At 38.8% G+C, this 19,078-nt stretch overlaps 2 protein-coding genes across 4 annotated transcripts; both read right to left on the bottom strand.

The window, feature by feature from the left end:
• Positions 1-1,020: 1,020 nt before the first annotated feature.
• hnf4g (hepatocyte nuclear factor 4, gamma) lies at positions 1,021-15,116 on the bottom strand. Of its 3 annotated transcripts, none has more exons than XM_039790905.1 (11): positions 14,838-15,116; positions 9,376-9,540; positions 8,899-8,993; positions 7,919-8,025; positions 7,660-7,809; positions 7,033-7,120; positions 5,526-5,678; positions 4,781-4,830; positions 4,345-4,531; positions 3,056-3,175; positions 1,021-2,650 (listed from the first exon to the last, which is right to left on the bottom strand). In XM_039790905.1, exons 2-11 carry the CDS (start codon positions 9,537-9,539, stop codon positions 2,544-2,546), a joined length of 1,221 nt encoding a protein of 406 aa, XP_039646839.1. In that variant the 5' UTR covers position 9,540; positions 14,838-15,116; the 3' UTR covers positions 1,021-2,543. The 3 variants fall into 3 exon arrangements, with proteins under 3 accessions (XP_039646839.1, XP_039646838.1, XP_039646837.1); XM_039790904.1 differs by having other exon boundaries at positions 9,376-9,544; positions 14,838-15,115; XM_039790903.1 differs by lacking the exon at positions 14,838-15,116 and adding an exon at positions 11,090-11,644 and having other exon boundaries at positions 9,376-9,544.
• A 1,584-nt stretch (positions 15,117-16,700) lies between these two features.
• LOC120551950 (probable G-protein coupled receptor 141) lies at positions 16,701-18,656 on the bottom strand. The gene is made up of 2 exons (XM_039789545.1): positions 18,386-18,656; positions 16,701-17,845 (listed from the first exon to the last, which is right to left on the bottom strand). Exon 2 carries the CDS (start codon positions 17,843-17,845, stop codon positions 16,880-16,882), a length of 966 nt encoding a protein of 321 aa, XP_039645479.1. The 5' UTR covers positions 18,386-18,656; the 3' UTR covers positions 16,701-16,879.
• Between the last annotated feature and the right edge of the window lie 422 nt (positions 18,657-19,078).

Below are 19,078 nucleotides of genomic sequence, written 5' to 3' on the forward strand. Positions count from 1 at the left end.
TAGGGGCAGTGGTGTAGTCTACGTGATACGCAGGTATACGCAATATACCCACTAAGAAATCTCCAGGATTTACATATACCCACTTAAAAATGTGCAATGATACGCAACAACATAGTTTTGTGACAGAACTTTCACTTTAGATATTTGTATTCACAAATACGGGGTCGAGTAATGTGACAGCAAACTAAACTAACACTGCAGAACATGGAGAGAGCGTTTTCTCATCTTTCATCGACCCACTGAGCGCAGAGTGTATTGTGTGCGTATAGCGACCATGCCCAAATGCGCCGCCTACACTAATGACAATATCCTCCCTTCACCGCACATTTAAGACAAATATAAGTAGCCTATTTTATTTTGTCCTTGTTTGGGGTCAAGTTTTGTGATCCAGGCTTAGGTCCCTGATGTGAAAGCCCCCTTACTGCTTTATATTCCATTATATATTTGATATGTTTTGAATGTCATTTGTGTTTTCCATCTCATAGGATAAATAAAGGTATTCCCACCATAAATTGGTGCATACAAGTGTATCAGAATGCAGCAAATGAAGTCTTTGATGCTCAAAATAACCCTGGGGGGAGGACACCCAGACCCCACACTTTAATATGCTCGCTCCCCCAACACACACACACACACACACACACACACACACACAGGCCCATTCTGAGCCAGGAAAAAAATGTGTGTGTGTGTAATATATATATATATATGTGGTACAGTATACGCACTACACTCTCGAAGTGTGTTTTCTCAGACGGTTGGGTAAACTAGTTTGATTTTAGATGAGCAGCATCACCCAACAGTGTGGTCTCAATAGCTTGCCAATAAGGCTTTAGATACACACTGTATACCCCCTAACCAATGGAACTGTCGGGGAGCATGATGACTTCCATGACGGAAGTAATGGACAAACCACACTCTGTATTCTTGCATGTGGAGAAACCATATTGAAATACATCCTGTCAATTTATCATCATCTGTCTGTCTATATTGTTTTCCTTTCAAGATCAAATGTGAAAAAAACGTCAATTTCCATTTATTTTTTAGCTATAACTATTGAAATGGTTTGCTGTGGCAAAAGATTCATCTTTGATTGAAAATGAATTTCTCTTTTTCCATCTCACATCTTTACTTTTCCCTACATAAAGAAACAACTGAAGAATGAATGAATGAATGAATGCATACTCATTTCACATGGTGTACCGACGCATTCAACATGTACAACAAAAATAGTCCATTTACGTCTGTTGCCCTGTTGTATTTCCTCTCTTGACAGCAAGAGGGTGCTACTGTGCCATACCATACTGGGACTTTTGTAAATCTCTTGCTGTATCTACACAATGTAATGCATTTCCATTTAATCCACATTCAAACAAATTATTGCAAATAAAAAACTAAAAAATAAAATGTTAATCAATATACTGCCTAAATTGAGGAATGTACACATTGTCAACAAAAAACTAAATTAAAATAAACAGTCGATTGTAGAAAGTGAATATACTGTAACAAAACACCTTGATGATCCAAATATTTCCTATCATCCATTTGACTATATACAGAAAGTTTTTAAAATATTACAATTTATCCACATTTCTTTTATGCATTTAACATGAGGTATTTATAAGCTATACATATTATTATTATTATTATTATTATTATTATTATTATTATTATTATTATTATTATTATTATTATTATTATTATGTTGATCTTGGCCACAGGCTATTGTACTTCCTCTGTATACTCCATAATATGTCAACTCTGAAGTTCTTTAGAACACAATTACTGATCTTAGACCAGTTTACATGAGTATTGGGCCCCATTGATGCATACTGTATGAACAAAACAGAGCATTGATTTGTATTCGATGGCCAGCTGTAATTTGTTAACAGTAAGCCATGAATTTTTTCCATTGCTGTTGCCTCTGTAATTTATGATTAGATAGTATTTCGTACATTTACCATTGTCAGGACTTAACATTTAATATGCATAATAAGTGACGGACTGCACATAAGGACTGGGCATTTTCTGTACATCTGTGCCCAATCAAACAAGACATTAGTCAATAAAAAATAAAATAAAACTACACTTTAAACATTGCAAAGGTTTAAGATTGCATATTTTTTTAACAGACTAATATCTAGTTTTACAGTTGTTATACATTATGTCTATGGGCATGTGCCTTATTGACATGAAGTGTTGTAAAACCGTGATACTGGAAGGAAAAACCAGTGTATTAGTTTTAGGTGACCACAAAAATGCACAGCATATTTTGTCAAACCCTAGTTTGGTGTTTCATTAGTTCACTGCATTAGAGAGTGACATATTGAAGTTTGAAAGTGCTGCACACAGCAACTTTAATTATGTATTGGTTATTGTTGCAACACCACCAGGAGTCAGAGGGAGAAGAAGCAGGGTAAAGTCCAACCACAGACACTGAACAGGGATAGCTTTCATAATCTTTATACCATGACTGGGATGATGAATAGGGGACAAGAAAAACTATGCCCGTGTCAGCTTCTTTGACAGGGTGCAGGGGGAAGTCAGAGATCTGTCTGTGTGTTAGGCGAGGGGCTGGCTGGAGGAAAGTGTTTGTACTTCTCTGGGGCAGGACCCTGAGGGGGCGATGGGATGGGAGTGTCTGGTGAGGCTGCAGGGAGAGAGGCAGGGACAGAGAGATATTTTATATTTTTGCAAATTAAAAATGTTTTTGTGTGGAAAAAAAGTAATATTGTATATATAAAGTGTGAATGCACTGACTGTGCCCCACGATGTTACATCTTTAGCTGCTGCTTTATAGATACAGTTCCCAAAAATCTTGTGAGGCCATTAGGTGGTGTAATATTGCCGAATGCATTTTTATGTTTTTCTTTCACATTCAGAAATGCCTATTTATTCGTTTCAACTAAGTTAATGGAACCCATCTGGCACACAATTTTGTGACATTTGATGCGAAGAGATAAATTGTCTGTCAGAGGGTTTGTGCTTGTCTCAGTGAATTCGGTTTGTGGGACTGCCTGCATGTTTCACAGTTGTCACTGTATGTGGCCATTACCTATATGTGGAGTGTGAGCAACAGGCATGGTGCTGATGACCAGTGTGTGTCCAGTCAAAGGGTCCTGGGCCAGCTGGGTGTGTGCAGGGTGGTGCACGTGTGTGGGCTCTGACGTAAGGCCTGAACACAACCAAGAACACAATGTTTTTGTTATACACTTATGGCAGATGTTTTATAGCTCATTTAGAAAATATGTTAATTAATTCAGGTGACGTTCAAGGGCTCATGCACTTAATAAAATGCTCAAAAACACAGATGTATTCTTGCACATGTTGGCATGTCAACTACAAGCCTTCATCGGAGCAAAAAGAACAATGGGTAGTTCCCTTTGCATGGGTTTTAACAGTGCTAGAAAAAAAACTTTTAATTATCTAAGTGAGTTGAGTTTTACAAATGTATGCAGAGTTTATTTAAGACTGTGCCTTCAAAAGGGTTTTTACATGTGTGCATGTTTTATATATTCATAATTGAGTCAAGTCTACATAACTTCATTTAAAAAGCAGAGAAATCTATTTAAGCAGATCTGTAGCATGTTAAAGAACCATTATTTGTAATATTTTATAAGCTGTAGAAGGAAACAATTTAGTTTCATTTTCTTAATTGTTTGGTTTGGATAACTTGTTTTTTGGTTTCGAACTGTATATATGTATGTCGGCATCACTATGTTTTCTCAGCCTCACATTCACATTTCTAAATATAATATTATCTCAAATAGCAGGTTTTTTGTTAGTTTCACATTCCTACAGGATGCTGAAAAATAAAACACACATTGCTCTTTCTGTACACCATCTTCAGGTTGTCATATTCTGGAGTTGTTTTTAGCATGTATGGAGAAAAATGGAAGACATTTTTGGAGATGACTTAGTACTTTATTTCCTCGCCTCATCTCATGCTTGAGTTGTCTGTCATGGCCCTGCTGCTTAGAATATATTTGATGCATTCTACCTTTAACTACAGACTTCCTTATTCATACACATTTAGATGTGATTGCAGTTGTCACCAAGAGGCATCTCATGTGGCAAGTTGTCTATTTTGGCTTTGCCTATGTGGATTATACAAAGTTATAGCATCTCTCTGCAAAATCCCTAACTTTTTACCAATTGTACAGTATATATCCAGGAAAACTTTGCTGAGTATGTATACTTTTTGTTTTTTACATTGCTTCATGCTTGTCTAGTGCTACACATTTATCACTGAATAGCTCCACTCTAGCGTTTGGTGGTCTTGCTGAAGGTCAAACCTATTTCTCTTTCTGCAGGTTTACAAGCATATACACGACCCAGTCTCACCTCCCAGCAGCATCTCATGCAGCAGGTTGTCTATCTTGGCCAGGCCACAGAGCTTAATGAACTGGAGCTGTTCGATCATCTGCCAGGTGATGCTCTGCAGGGTGGGCAGCAGGAGCAACAGCTCTCCAAAACGACCCCTGGAGTCATACTGACGGTCATTAATGTAGTCTTCCAGACTCATCTGGACCTACACACACACACACACACACACACAGAAGGCCAAGTCTCCATCAGTGAAGCAAACTGCCTTGGTCCTTGTAAGCTCATGGATACATTATTTACAAATGTTTAAAAATGCAGACTAAAATTAAAAGTATAATCTACAGTGATAATAAGGCAGCTCCCCGTTAACACTGTTTATTGGAAATTATAATTGAACATATTAGAGAATAACTGCAGCTCTGTATAGGCTACAAGAGTCAAATGATCAACCTACCTGCAGACGAATGGCCTTGATCTTCGATGGGTCCCGCAAAGACTTTGCATCTGCAGATTGGGAGCCAAAGCATGTATGCATTGAGGGGCAGTGGGGGATATGAGGATATGACTGGAATTGATGGAATGATTATGGTCAAACTGGGGCATGAAGGTTAAAATGAGGGGATTTAGTGAAGGGGAGAGAAATAAGGGACAAGATGGGGATAGAATAAAAAATAAATAAATAAGGATTGAGGGAAATGTAACCAGATGGATGGGACTGGTTGGGAAAAGGGTGATCTGGACAAAAATGGCAAAAGGTATTGGACAAGGATCATTACAAATATTTAGTTTGCTATTTTCAATCTTTTACTAATCATAACTTTTTCATTTATTTTTCTGGCTTTTATGATCTATTTCTCTATGAATGTACTTGGAAACAAGACATTTATGTCATGTATTTTTTTTTAAGATCGTTAATGCCTAACCCTAACTCTGTGCCAAGGTATTACCAATGGCAATTCCTTGAATTGTATCTAATCTTGCCCAAGTAGTTTCTGTAACCTAAAGCAGTATTCCATTTAATTTAATGTAACAAGGCAGAAATTAAAATACATATAGACTATAGTTCCTAAATGAAGAAGCAAGGGTAAGCTGAAAAAACAAGGTAACTGCTCATCCCCCCGGAAGAGTAAACGTTATATTTGTCATGAACTGAGCCTTACAAATAGCTACAATTACTAAACAGTACTTTTTTTTATTACCTGGGTCAAAGAAGACAATAGCCTTGAGCGCTGCATACTCATTGTCGTCTATTTGAATATCCTGAAAGGGCTGGACCAGCTCATCCAGCACTCGGTTGGCTACCTTATATATCTCTTGTTCAGGACTGTTTCTGTGGATCACACAGCCGATACCTACAGACACAGTTAGTATCAGTTAGTGCCAGTGTTAAGGGAAGTTGAGAGGAAGAAGGTAGGGTATGTGGATGTGGATAGGGTAGAGTGCTTGTGTGGAAATGTTAGGGAAATACGCATAGCCTTGAGAGAAAGAAAAGTTATCAAGCCTATTTAAGAGATTCAGTCACGTTAAATGGTAAAGGTCCTAAGACATAGTAGCAATGCATAAAGTGTTTGAGTGTATGCAGTTGACAGACCTGTATGATGTTGGTACATATCTAGGTAATGAGTAATTCCATTTACAAGAGACACTTTTGAAGTCACAAAGAAATAGGAACCTATAGTTAATCATTGTCAGGTAACACAACATTTGATCGGTGGCACTTTACAATTGAGTACACAAAAATGTTAGTATTGACTAAAGCCGGAATGAGGAACAACCTGATAATTGATGAATTGTTAATGAGTGAATAACTATGATTTAAGGTATATATATAGTAGATAATAATGGGTTACTAGAGAACAAGTCTATATCCTTGACGTTCCACTTCCGGGATTGCGCCGGTGCCGCAGAGAATTCCGCCGGATGCATGTCTTTTCGCCGATGTCTGTTTCCTTTGTGATGGAAGTTTAAACTCCTGTGGATTTATGAGGACTATGGTTAACTGCTCCTCAGATCTCTGCAGGGTAAATTGAGACAGCTAGCTAGACTATCTGTCCAATCTGAGTTTTCTCTCGCACGACTATTTTACAGCGGCTCACTGCAGAGCTTAGCGCCAACCATGACGATTGTGATTGGTTTAAAGAAACGCCATTAAACCAGAGCACGTTTTTCTCCCATCCCGGAATCCTCTGTGGAGTAGCCAGACCTTCCTCCGCTCTGCAGCGTGTGGCAAAGCGAGACTACTAGAGAACAGACTGGGAAATACTACATTAATGAATCATTAGGTAATGATTAGTTCAATGATGTTTCTTTATGAGTAGTTCCTTAATAAATCAGCCACTGAGTAGCACAAACTAGCAACGACTCATTCATTACCAATTACTTAACCATTACTTACCCTTTGTGTTCCCCCTCAAGTAAAGTGTTACATCAGAGTAGTTGCTAAGTAGTCCCTCGTTACTTGATGATTAATTATCTGACTGTTATGAAGCAAACAGTTCATCATGCTCTACTACATAGTCCTCCTCAGACTTATTTCAGAACGGCTCATTAACAGCTCATTAATTATTAGCTCATTCCTGATTTGTTCCTTAGTAACTACATTTTTGTATGCCTTATTATAAAGTGTGTTACCCATTTGATCAGTCTTCACACTTTAGTGCTGAACCACCTGATTGCACCACCTAAAATCTACTAGTGAGTTCATACCTAAAAGCAGGAAGTCCTTGAATGGCATTGATCTTTTGGCGACCCCAAGCAAAAGGTGTTCACCTGCATGAGCCCTGAGCAAACTCACCTGGAAATACACACACACACACACACAACACACACACACACACACACACACACACACACACACACACACACCACACACACACACACACACACACACATAGTTAAACAAAGAACACAAACTATGCATCAATGCCTCCCCTTTTGCCCTTACATACATCACAGAGGGGCCATACTTGCAGTGCATTACATTATGTAGTATTTGTATTAAAGTAAGAGCTATGACATTTTACTTAATTATTGCTTTTGATATTATTTCATCCCAAGGTGCATTGGTTGATTAAAGAGAATCTTTCTTTCATCCCAGCTGAAAGTGCTTCGACTGAATAAGCCATTTGTTCGAGCAGCGAGCACACTCAAACAAGCTAAACATGGCTGATATAAAAAGACAACACTTCAGTATGTTGTTAAACTAAAGTACTGACGTCTGAGAGGTATTAGTTTAAACTTAGGACATGGCATTAAAGTGTGCACAAAGATGACTTATTCCTGCGAGCAATTGCCTAATCAAAATTGACCCATTCTGCGTCAAAGCCCTATTACCTGGTCATCCAGTGGCAGTTCTCCAAATGCAGGAATGTACTTAGCCCATTCCACCAACACCAACAACTGTTGTCTCATGGAATCACATACATCTCCGATAGTGGCTGACTTCTGCTCAGATATGTCTACTATTCCAATAGGAGCAGTGATCTGGAGGGAGACAGAAAACAATGGTTTCCTGGGTCACAATCTGTTGATTTCTTTGTGCAAGTACTGTAGTTTATTCATGGACATGATGAATAAAAAAGGGGATTGTCACCTGTTGGGACAGTGATTCAGCTTGGGCCAAAATAGTAATGGGTGGCAAGTCTTGGCTGTCAGGGATACTTCTTCGGGAGCTGATCCGATCTCTCTCGTTCTGTACAGCTAAAATGCAGCAGAGAGCTAAAGTTACTTTGTGTGTGTGTGTGTGTGTGTGTGTGTGTGTGTGTGTGTGTGTGTGTGTGTGTGTGTGTGTGTGTGTGTGTGTGTGTGTGTGTGTGTGTGAGAGAGAGAAACAGAAAGAGTAATAAAAAGGAACAAGGAAGAAGAGAGAGCACTTCTGTACTTACTTATTGTAAACAATCTTTTAAACTGGAATATGTCCACCAATCCTACTAATATTTAAGTATCTATCCTGGTTTAGTGTTTGCAAGAAGTTTGTATTTATCAGTGTTAAGAGTTGGGGGAAAGTCCTAAATGCAAATGATGACAGCAGCCGCTAGGCCAGTTAATATTTAGGAAAATAGTCATACAGGCTGGCATCAGCAAGTCAAACGTTAACCAGTTGCAATCCAGAACAACATGTTTGAATAACACATGATTAGGTGTTATAAAACTCCTTGCCAAGGTTATTCCCCTCATAAACACACACACACACACACACACACACACACACACACACAAAGTAATGACCTATTTTATGGCTGAGGCAATTTCAACCATCTTGAGGCAGCTTTTTTAGATTCTCTGAAGAAAGCCTCTCCTTAAGTGCCACTAGTTTTAATTCGGTACTTCTCTACTGTCTTAGTAGGGGAAAAAAATAAAAATAAACTATACTGCTATCTAATACAATACCACTGGCAATATGCCATGCAAATCAGCAGCGGTACAAAAAATAACAAGATATCCAAATAATTTTGACTTTCTATTTTGTATCTCTACATGTAAACTTTTAGTGGAGTTTCTAGATTGAAGAAAAACACATTTATGGTCTCTACTTTCTCTCTTGTCCAAGGAGCAGGACGGAGGTTTCCCTACCTTCTTTCTTCATGCCAGCCCTGAAGCACTTGTTAAGTCTGCAGAAACGACACTGGTTCCTCTTATCTTTATCCACAATACACTGTCGGTTGAACCTGCATACAGCGAACATACAAATAATATATACGTAGCTTTACAGAGCAAGACTTGATGACACAGTGTACAGTAATTTAATGTGAAACACCATGAAAGGTAAGTTATTAATGGTAGAAGAGTTATATTTAGATCTGCACATGATCATAAGGGTGCACATGTACATGTACTTACACTTATGCATGTTCATACTGTTAGAATTTCCCCATATAGGCTATAATAAGTATGTAAGTGTGGCATGATTTTAAAAATGCTGTGTATTTTATATATATATATATGTGTGTGTGTGTGTGTGTGTGTGTGTGTGTGTGTGTGTGTGTGTGTGTGTGTGTGTGTGTGTGTGTGTGTGTGTGTGCTTACGCAGTAAGTTTTTGCTATCTGTACCTGCAGGTGTAGACATGGCTCTTGCGTATGGAGCGTCTGAAGAAGCCTTTACAGCCATCACAGCTGGAGGCTCCGTAGTGTTTCCCTGTGGCTTTGTCTCCACAGATGGCACAGTTACTGCCGACCCCGTCTGGACCGACTGGCAGGCTCGGCTCTGTCGGCATGCTGTCTGAAACACACACAATAACCTCACACAGGTAAATGCACATGCTCATACATATATTGGCACATAAATACACTAACAAACAACATTGAAGTAGGCTATTGCAGTAAACATCCAGGAATAGTTCAGTAGGGTTTAGTAATTAGACCATATTACTGGCTGTCCACTGCTCTATTTCATCCAATTAAAGCCACTGTGTGTAGAATTTCCAACAAGTCCTTTAAACCATAGGAAGATATAGGCTGTGTAGCCTATTCCTACCCTCTAATATGACCCATAGCAATGTTTCATAAATTAGCACCCCTAGCGGTGGCAGGAAAAACGGCACACAGAAGTGTTTTCCATCCTCATATCTAAACCAGAGAACGTAATGGTTAACATTGTGAAACGGTCCAGTTTGGTTATGTTTAGGCACAAAAACTACTTAGTTAAGTTAAGAAAAACATTGTGGTTTGGGTTAAAAACAGACGTTACTGGCAGTTCAATCGCCAGCCATTTTATACATTACTGTTGATGTCTTTATTTTTGATGTGAACTCTTCATTATCATCAGCATTATCATAATCATCACAATCATTATTATCAGCAGCAGCTGTCATAATCATAATCAAAACCATAATCATTGTCTGCATATCTATCGTTCAGTCAAAGGCTACCAAATAGAACACAACACGACATCATAGCATGTGCAGGTAGATACTCAAAATGCATCAACACAGACACATACACATAACCCCTCTCACATCCCTCTCAGTCCCACACCAGGCATTACCATGGCAAGATGAGTCGATGTACGACTAACTTTCCGTTCACATGCTGAGGTGACACCAGTGAATTACTAGATGTGTGCTTGCTCTTCAATAAAAAACATATTTTATGACACACGCCTGCAATTCCTGCCCAAACACTTTTATCAACATTCTGATTTCATGCTTTTACAACCCCTACCCAACCCTTCTCTTTCCTTCACGACCACAGATTTCCACTCACATACCCATATACAAGCAATAGTCAAGTGGAATTAATTTCCCACAATCAGTCAGACAACTGGATGCACGCACTATTGGCCAACACTAAAGTGTCATGACTTTCCCCGTTGCTTAATTTAGCTTGTTATGTGAAAACTAACCCTTCTTATTTCCTTTTCTGCAAATAGCACTAATTTGCCTTCAGCTGGTCTCACTTCATCAGTAAAATTCTAGTCTACCTCCTCACCCAGTTCTGAGGTAGATGACCAATCCAAGATCCTCTTTAAACAGAATTTTAAGTGTGAGGCTACAGATTTATCAGATACACAGTACAAAGCTTCCCTTATTTCTCTCTTCATATTAAGCCATTTTGCAGGAATAGATTTGTGAGTGAGCTGCTTATCAGTCTATGTATCTACGTATCATACTGTATGTGAGCATGTCCAACCTAACATGCTGAAAAATAGATGGTTTGTGCTTCAATTAGTGTATATGCATGCCTTGTTTATACATCTGTTCAGTGTGTGTGTGTGTGTGTGTGTGTGTGTGTGTGTGTGTGTGTGTAGGTGGCTACACACACTTACCTCCTCCTCCACAGAGCACCTCTGCATTCTCAAAGCCCAGCATGCTGAATGATGGATCCAGGCCTTCACAATAGTTTGCTACTTCCATATCTAAAAGCGATCTACTCTGAGATGCAGTAGGATACTTCATTCCTGTTTCCACTTGGTCTTCCTCGCACCTTCTTCTTCCTCTCTTTGCTTCTCTTCTCAGTTCACGCTACAGTCTCTAGTTTCTTATTTTCCCTATCTGCTGGACTCTGCTTCATCTACTTCTTACAGTCATGTCAAGGGAGATACCTGGCATAAAAGATCTATAATCCCATATGATTGGGCCAGAAACAAGGAGAGGGGAGGAGCTGTGGCCTAAGACTTCTCACCTTATTACTTATCTGTCCTTCTCTCACACACTGATCACAGGGATGGAAAGATAGTGGTGAAGGAGATAATATCCCTTCACCCCCTCTGCACCTTTTTTATTTTTTCTTTACCTTGAGACAGATTTTATCAGATTTTGGAGGACAGCTTGCACTTTATGTGCATGCTGGTGAGCTTCCGTGCACATGTACCTGCACGCACAACAGGGGGTTTGTTCTTACAGGCACATGCATTCGTGTGTGTGTGTGTGTGTGTGTGTGTGTGTGTGTGTGTGTGTGTGTGTGTGTGTGTGTGTGTGTGTGTGTGTGTGTGTGTTTGTGTGTCCTCCCAGGCTTCCTAATCTAATCAATAGTGGAGTAATAGCACCACTACCCCAGCAGATACAATCTATGAAGACACAAAGTGAAGTGAAAAACCCTGATAACTCTTCCACAAACACACTCCTCCAGTTTATATCCAACTTATTTTATTATTATTATACATATTTAAATTAACTGGCCATATAAACATTATTGAACAGACATGCAAACATTACCCCATAACGCCACACTCTAGTTGAAACATCAGTGTTTTTACTTGTATTTTAGTTAATGGAATATTTGTTGTGGGTTTAATTTTAGAACCTGGATTTATTGCAGTTTTTCTGTCATCATTTGTGAGTAAATATCTACATCTGTACTGCTGCGTAAGATTAGTGAGAATGTTCAGACAAGATGATACACTTATTGTGTCTTTGGTCTTTTCCTTTAAGAATGATGAGCCAATCTGCTGTGTAAAAGTAATATGAGCAGCAGCATGCATTATTAACACAACTGTATAGTTCTCACACTTTGTTGAGCTCTCTTAAACAAGGTAAATAGTTGTCAGTGAGCTGCCTCCTCTTCCAGGGCTGGGATGTTGTGAACACACTGTAATTTACAACCATAAACCAGTTAAAATGTCCCAACCCACCCATTTTACATTGGGAGTTTCATTGCACTAAATCTTATTGTGTGGCCTTAAGGTAATCAGTATGAGGCATTGTATTAGAGAGGGCTGTAAATGATAAGAGACAGTATTATGGGAGATTTGATGCCCGACATCAGTAATGAGTGGGCCAGTAAGCAAGACACCTTCAGTATATGAGCGGCCATGGGGGTAATAAATTGTCACTGTAGGCTCAGTATATCAGAATGCACATTATCACAGATTACTCACTGGACATAAAGAGAGAGCAATTAGTATCTGTTCACAGGGTAATACTCATCTTAGTGATGAGTATTACCCTGTGCAAGGCTGAGTGACCAAGTCGAGAGAGAAAGAGAGAGTGAGAGAGAGAGAGAGAGAGACAGAGAGAGATTACATTTTAACCATGAGGTCAGGCCTTTCTGAGTCATCAGGTTTGTAGAGCGTGAAGAAGAAGAATTCACTCTTTTCAATCACGTTCACAATTACCTAACACACAAAAGGACGGGAACAGAGCACTGTAGTGTGAGTTTGCTAGATTAAATTAATCATCACAACAGATATATGAAACTATATCTGCATTAAACTAGGATTAGAAAGTATGCACCTGGCTTGAATGTATTTAGAAAGAAGAGGTTAAGTGTGGATATTTATACTGCATGTACTTTAGTTTTGTAGTTTTCTAAGAGACTATGTGATATAGTTGGGTTTAACATACAACAAAAACAAGGCTCATTTTGCTTTGAGGCTTTGAGGACAGGTACAATATCAGATAAAATGCAGTATTCATTGACAAGTAAAAACATTTTTATATTTTTACTTGGTGAACAGGTTAAAAGCTTGAAAGGGCTCTATTAGCCTCCCCTCCACAGTTAAGTGAAAGGACAACAAGCCAAGGAATTCAAACCTGCGTCCCAGTAAGTTCAACAACCTGTATCCAGAGTAGGTAGGGATATAAAGCCCCTTGTACGTCGTCATATCCACTGGCAAAAAAAACACAACGTAGAAGCTTACTGATTTTGAAATTTTATATGTGAATGTAGGTTAAAGGAATAAAAGCTATTATGACTTCTTCAGCTGAAAACCAAGCAGGATGTAACTGAGAAACCTTGCGTCTGCCTAGCAACCAAAAGCTCTTTGAAGCCATAAAACCCAGTGCTAAGAGGCTATCTCTGTGTGAACTGGCCATAATACTGTCGCCTCTATTTAGATTAGAGGTTTTAATAGTCGCAGATGATGATCAGCCACCCAACTGACTCTAGTAAACCACTACTTCCTGATACCTGCGCAATAGTAAAAACAAATACAAGGTCAGTAGAATATTGTTCACTCTTAAAACTCTACTGAAGGATCATTTGCTAACATTTGCTTCTTTTTTTCCCCGTTGAAATGTTCAGTTCTCAAACCATTGTTATGATATTGGATTTTTGTAAATGAATAGAAACATGTGACGGTTTCCTTAAATCTTAGAGTTATATGTTACATGCGTTACATGCAGGACCGGCAAAATTTCCCAACATCCTTTCTATAGACCTATGGGCGTTTAATGAGTGTCACACTCCTTCATTCTTCCTGCTAATCTGCTGCTAATCCGAAGGCTACTTTGGTCAATAACATTCACCCCTAAAAATGGGAAAAGCTGAAGTAAAGCCCATGTGTCTTTTTATAACAGTATACACAGGGTGAACGCAATCACCTGCACAATTTAAGGCAGACCAGTACAACAACACACATCACAGCCTCAAGAATGAATCCACAACTCTCTGACATAGTCTCATCAAAACGTCACCATTGCAACCTTCAGAAAGGCAGTTTAATTTCCAATTACAGAAATAAATCATATAAAATATTTTAGAAATGTATTTGTATTATTTTATTAGACACCAAGTTATTCCTATGTACTTTACAGTACAGTGGTAGTATCATATTGGTATTGCATCACAGGAGGAAAACACAATGCGACTGTATTACCATCTTCCTAATGCTGCTCTGCAACACTGCTCTTGTTACACATGATGTCCTTGTACAGGTGAAATAGGTTATCACAAGATCCTTATAGCAAAGCATGCTTGACAAAGTGAGTCCTATCTGTTTTCACAAAATGCTGCGAACAGAGAGGCAAGAACACTATCACTATCTATCTCTAAATAGACTGGGCAAAACAACTAAGAAATCTAGCAGACTTACAACCACTTATCCTACAATTTAAAAGCATACCAGCTCTCTTTACAGGACAGACAAAAACAATTCAAGTGTGTAAATGGGGAGTACCACCGTTTCCACCAAAATACAAACCACGTGATTTAGCAGAACACCAGCAAGTTACCAAACTTCCTTAAAAAGCTGCTTAAGGTAAGCTTAACTTCCTCCACAAAACTAACAGCTTACCACATAGTTCTTACAGCCACATTTCAATGACAGTAAACTTCACAGCAGGACTTTGACTTACGTGTGTTTCTGTCCGGTCTGGGATGTGCATTTATCCAGGTGTACCGTTGTACTCTGGTAGTAAGCAGCCCCTCAGTGCGACATTAGTCTAATTGACACTGAGAAAAGGAAAATTGTAAAGGTCTTTGACAACATTAAAAGGAAAGGTTGGAGATCTGAGCAGCCTATTATTCATGGAGCAACACATTGGATGGCGCCACCATAGCCCTGTCATTAGATCGATTTACTAAACAAACTCAAAGTAGGGTGGGGATGTTAAACAGTAACCCAGAGCCATAAAAACCAAAAGGAAAGGATCAACAGGTGTGGTGGTGGTGGTGGTTGTGTGTGTGTGTGTGTGTGTGTGTGTGTGTGTGTGTGTGTGTGTGTGTGTGTGTGTGTGTGTGTGTGTGTGTGTGTGTGTGTGTGTGTGTGTGTGTGTGTGTGTGTGTGTGTGTGTCAACCAGGTCCTCTAACACCACCTCCGAGGGCAGAAGGTAAGAGATCCAGGGGGTTTGAGGTAATGTTTCACAAAATAATGGTGACTAAAGTAACAATTTTAGACATTTATTTCACTCAGTACACAGGGGTGCTAGCAAACACGGTGACATATTTATTCATTCATTTCCACTTACATGTCTTATACATGAAGTCACATTTTGGAAAAAAAATTAGGGAACCTAAAGACCAATGGCATAATCTAGCATTATACATTTTAAGTTTGAAGCCTTTGCAATATATACAAAGACCAGCAGGTGGCAAGAGTTCATTCATTTTGAGTCAAAATCAAAGGACAGTTTCCAGTCATGTCAAATTCGGTATAGAAACACTGTGTAATAGACCCTGGTAGCCTACTGATTAAGACACATACCACATAATCTTTGCTGCATGTCATACCTCTCTCCCTCCCCATGTTTTGTTCCTCTCTCTACACTTTCAACTATCAAATAATGGCAAAAAAAAAAATACAATGTAATAATTTACAGGAACAGAGACAGAAACACAGTCATGTAAGTAACATCACATAAAAAAAAAATCTGCAGATGACACAACAGTGGTAGGACATCTAATCTGTTTTAATGATTGTTTGTATGTGCTTTTGAATAGCTGTTAGCCTATTATAGTATCAGCTTTTATTAGAGCGGCAATGATTAGTTGACTAATCGATTAGTTGATCAACAGACAAATAATCGCCAACTATATTGATAATTTTATTAATTGTTAAAGTCATTTTTCATGCAAAAATGCCAGAAAATGCTGTTTTCAGCCTCTTAAATACAGATATTTCCTGCTCTTTTTTGTTTTATATCATTTCAAACTGAATATCTTTTGATTTTGGACAAAACAAGACATTTAAACCACCACCTTGGACTTTGAGAAAGTGGGATGGACATTTTTCACTATTTTCTGACATTTCATAGACCAGACGATTAATCAAGAAAATAATCTGCAGATTAATCAATAATGAAAATAATCCTTAGTTGCAGTCCTAGCTTTTATAGAGATGTGCATAAGCAATCATCATATTATAAACTTTGCTAAGGCAATAAAGAACAATAAAGTAAAATAAAGTTACAAAATAAAGCAAATAGTAAAATAAAGTATCTTGACCCATCCCCCGAACACACATCCTACCAACAGTTATTAAATAGCTTTTCCTATGAAGCAGTGGTGGAATGTAACTAAGTACATTTACTCAATTACTGTACTTAAATATAAATTTAAGGTCCTTGTACTTTACTTGAGTCTTTTCTTTCCATGCTACTTCTACTTCTATTCCACTACATTTCAAAGAGAAATATTGTACTTTTTACTCCACTACATTAATCTGGCAGCTTTAGTTACTAGTTACTTTACAAATTAAGATTTTTGCACACAAAACACATTTAGTTTATAAAATACAATGTTTTATTATAAATTAAACTACCCAACAATATATAGGCAATATATAGCGGAAATGATTCGCCGATTAAACACAGAACTGTTTTGATCATTTCCAGTTTCTACAATGTGAGGATTTTTTTGCATTGAGTAATTTTACTATCCTAGGTAGCCTATTCATAATTAATAAGATCTAAATACGTTTTGTACCACTGCTGGGAAGCACGTGTAGCAGCTTCTCCTCCCCAAGAAGGTGAGCATGTCCAAACAATTAAAGGTGGTCAAACTCAGAAGCACCTCATTGACATTCTGCAGATGGAGGTGTTGTACATAATGAAGCCGGAACATGTGGTAGGGAATGAAGCAGACCACCATGATGAGAGCAAAGCACAGGCTGTTCAGCTGAGCCCCAAAGTCCTGCTGAGAGGTGCATCCCTGGCGGTGCTTCCTGTATAAAACCCTTAGGACATTGGCTTGGAGGGCTGTCAGCACCGTGGCCACCACTATGATGACTGTGCTTATGATGTAGTTGAACACCTGGGCATGAACAGACTCAATGTCATTGCCAAACTTGAAGCAGCGTGTCACATTGGTGGTATTGTTGGTGTCCGAGCTTTGATCATTTGATTTTTTGCCATAGTTAAAATAGATAATGCAAGGGCCCACAGAAAGCACCACTATCCACACCACAGCACTGACAAGGAGTGCGTGAATCTTCTGGAAGGAGGCCACCTGCTCAGCTTCGAGGTAGAACGTCATCAGGCGCGTAATGAGGATGATCACATAGAAGATAAAAGACATGTACATGTGGATGTGGATCATGCCGCTGACCACTTTACACCATCCAAGGCCCAGGGCCCAGTCATTAGTGGCGTAGTAGTGAATCCTAAAGGGCACAGTGAGAAGGAAGACGAAGTGGGTGAAGATGAGGTTGAGTACAGCGATGGAGGTAATGGATGCGGTGCTGGACTTCATGATGTGCATCATCAGGCTCAGGCTGATGGTACCACAGAACAGAACCACTGAGTATATGACCAGAAGGACTGTGTAGTACTCATTTGTATCATCAGCCGGCGGCTTTAAGGTTGTGAGTAGGGAGGTGGAGGTCATCATGGAGGCTGTGGCCGTAGAATTTATTGTGGAATTCATCTTAAATAGAGAAAGAAAGGGAAGAAGAGAGAAGAGTGCACATCAGATACGAGAGGATAGTAATGCTGGAATAGATCAGGAAAGGGTTTATTAAAGGGTTATATTGGGGAGTTTTTCCTTATCCAAATCAAATTTGTAGTATTAGGGTGGATAAGTAAAATTGACTTGACTGTTAAAACAGGAGTAACAGAAAAAGAGAAAAACAAGTTGATTAAATTTGACTATAGAATAAACAGATTAGATTAGACTTATAATTACATACTTATAATATATGTTACTCATATTTCAACACATAATCCAGATCAAGACATTAACCAGAGTATAATGTTAGTCTGACAGGCTTCATGTGGTCGCAACATAATATCAGTTTAACAGGAATTAGGACTAAAAGCAAACTAAAACTGAAATAGTAAGCATTTAAATATCATGAAGTTTAGAAATAAAACTATTTTTCACAGTGTCATCATTACCAAAAGAACAATGCTGTAGTGGAAATTGCATCACGAATGAACAATTTTAGTAAAAACCAGACTTACGTACCTTTTGGTTCGAAGAACTGCTTACCAAATCAAAAGATATTTGTATGTCCTCTACATTAAATCACATTATCTCCTGCAAGCAGTAGTGTAGCTTGTCCGCGGGCATGTGAAATGTCTGACAAAAGAGTGACTGTATGTGTGTCTGTCTGTGGGTGTTTCTGCTTGGATGCATTTGAGCAACTAATGTGGAAGTTAAGGTTATGAAACTAAACTTAGTCTGTGTTGTCAGAAACGGTGGTTTCTGACAACCTCAGTGTGTGTGTGTGTGTGTGTGTGAGAGAGAATATGTGCTCTGTCAGAAACAGTAGGTGACTGCACACACATGTATGCACCACCAAGCTGGCTGCTTCCTCCTTCTGTTCACCCCCCATATGTCTTAAATAGATCTCATTAGAATGTGATGTGTTATGTGAGTGAAATGTCTTATTGATTAGGGTAATAGAGGAAAGGTGTTGGTGCACAGTTGCAGGTACATATAGCACGTCTTTAGGCTTGCCATTAGTAGATAACTTTATTGTCCCCGTGGGGCAGTTGGGTTTGCGGCACAATCGCAAGGCACTTTATAAAAAAGACATCAGACATATGATACAAACAAATAATTATTATATCAGACACCGACAAACAAAACATGAAGAATATACATCACACACTACAATACACTATACACCCTTGGGTATGGTCAAACCCAAACAGA

The sequence above is a fragment of the Perca fluviatilis genome, chromosome 22 (assembly GCF_010015445.1).
Source record: "Perca fluviatilis chromosome 22, GENO_Pfluv_1.0, whole genome shotgun sequence".
Lineage (NCBI taxonomy): Eukaryota > Metazoa > Chordata > Actinopteri > Perciformes > Percidae > Perca > Perca fluviatilis.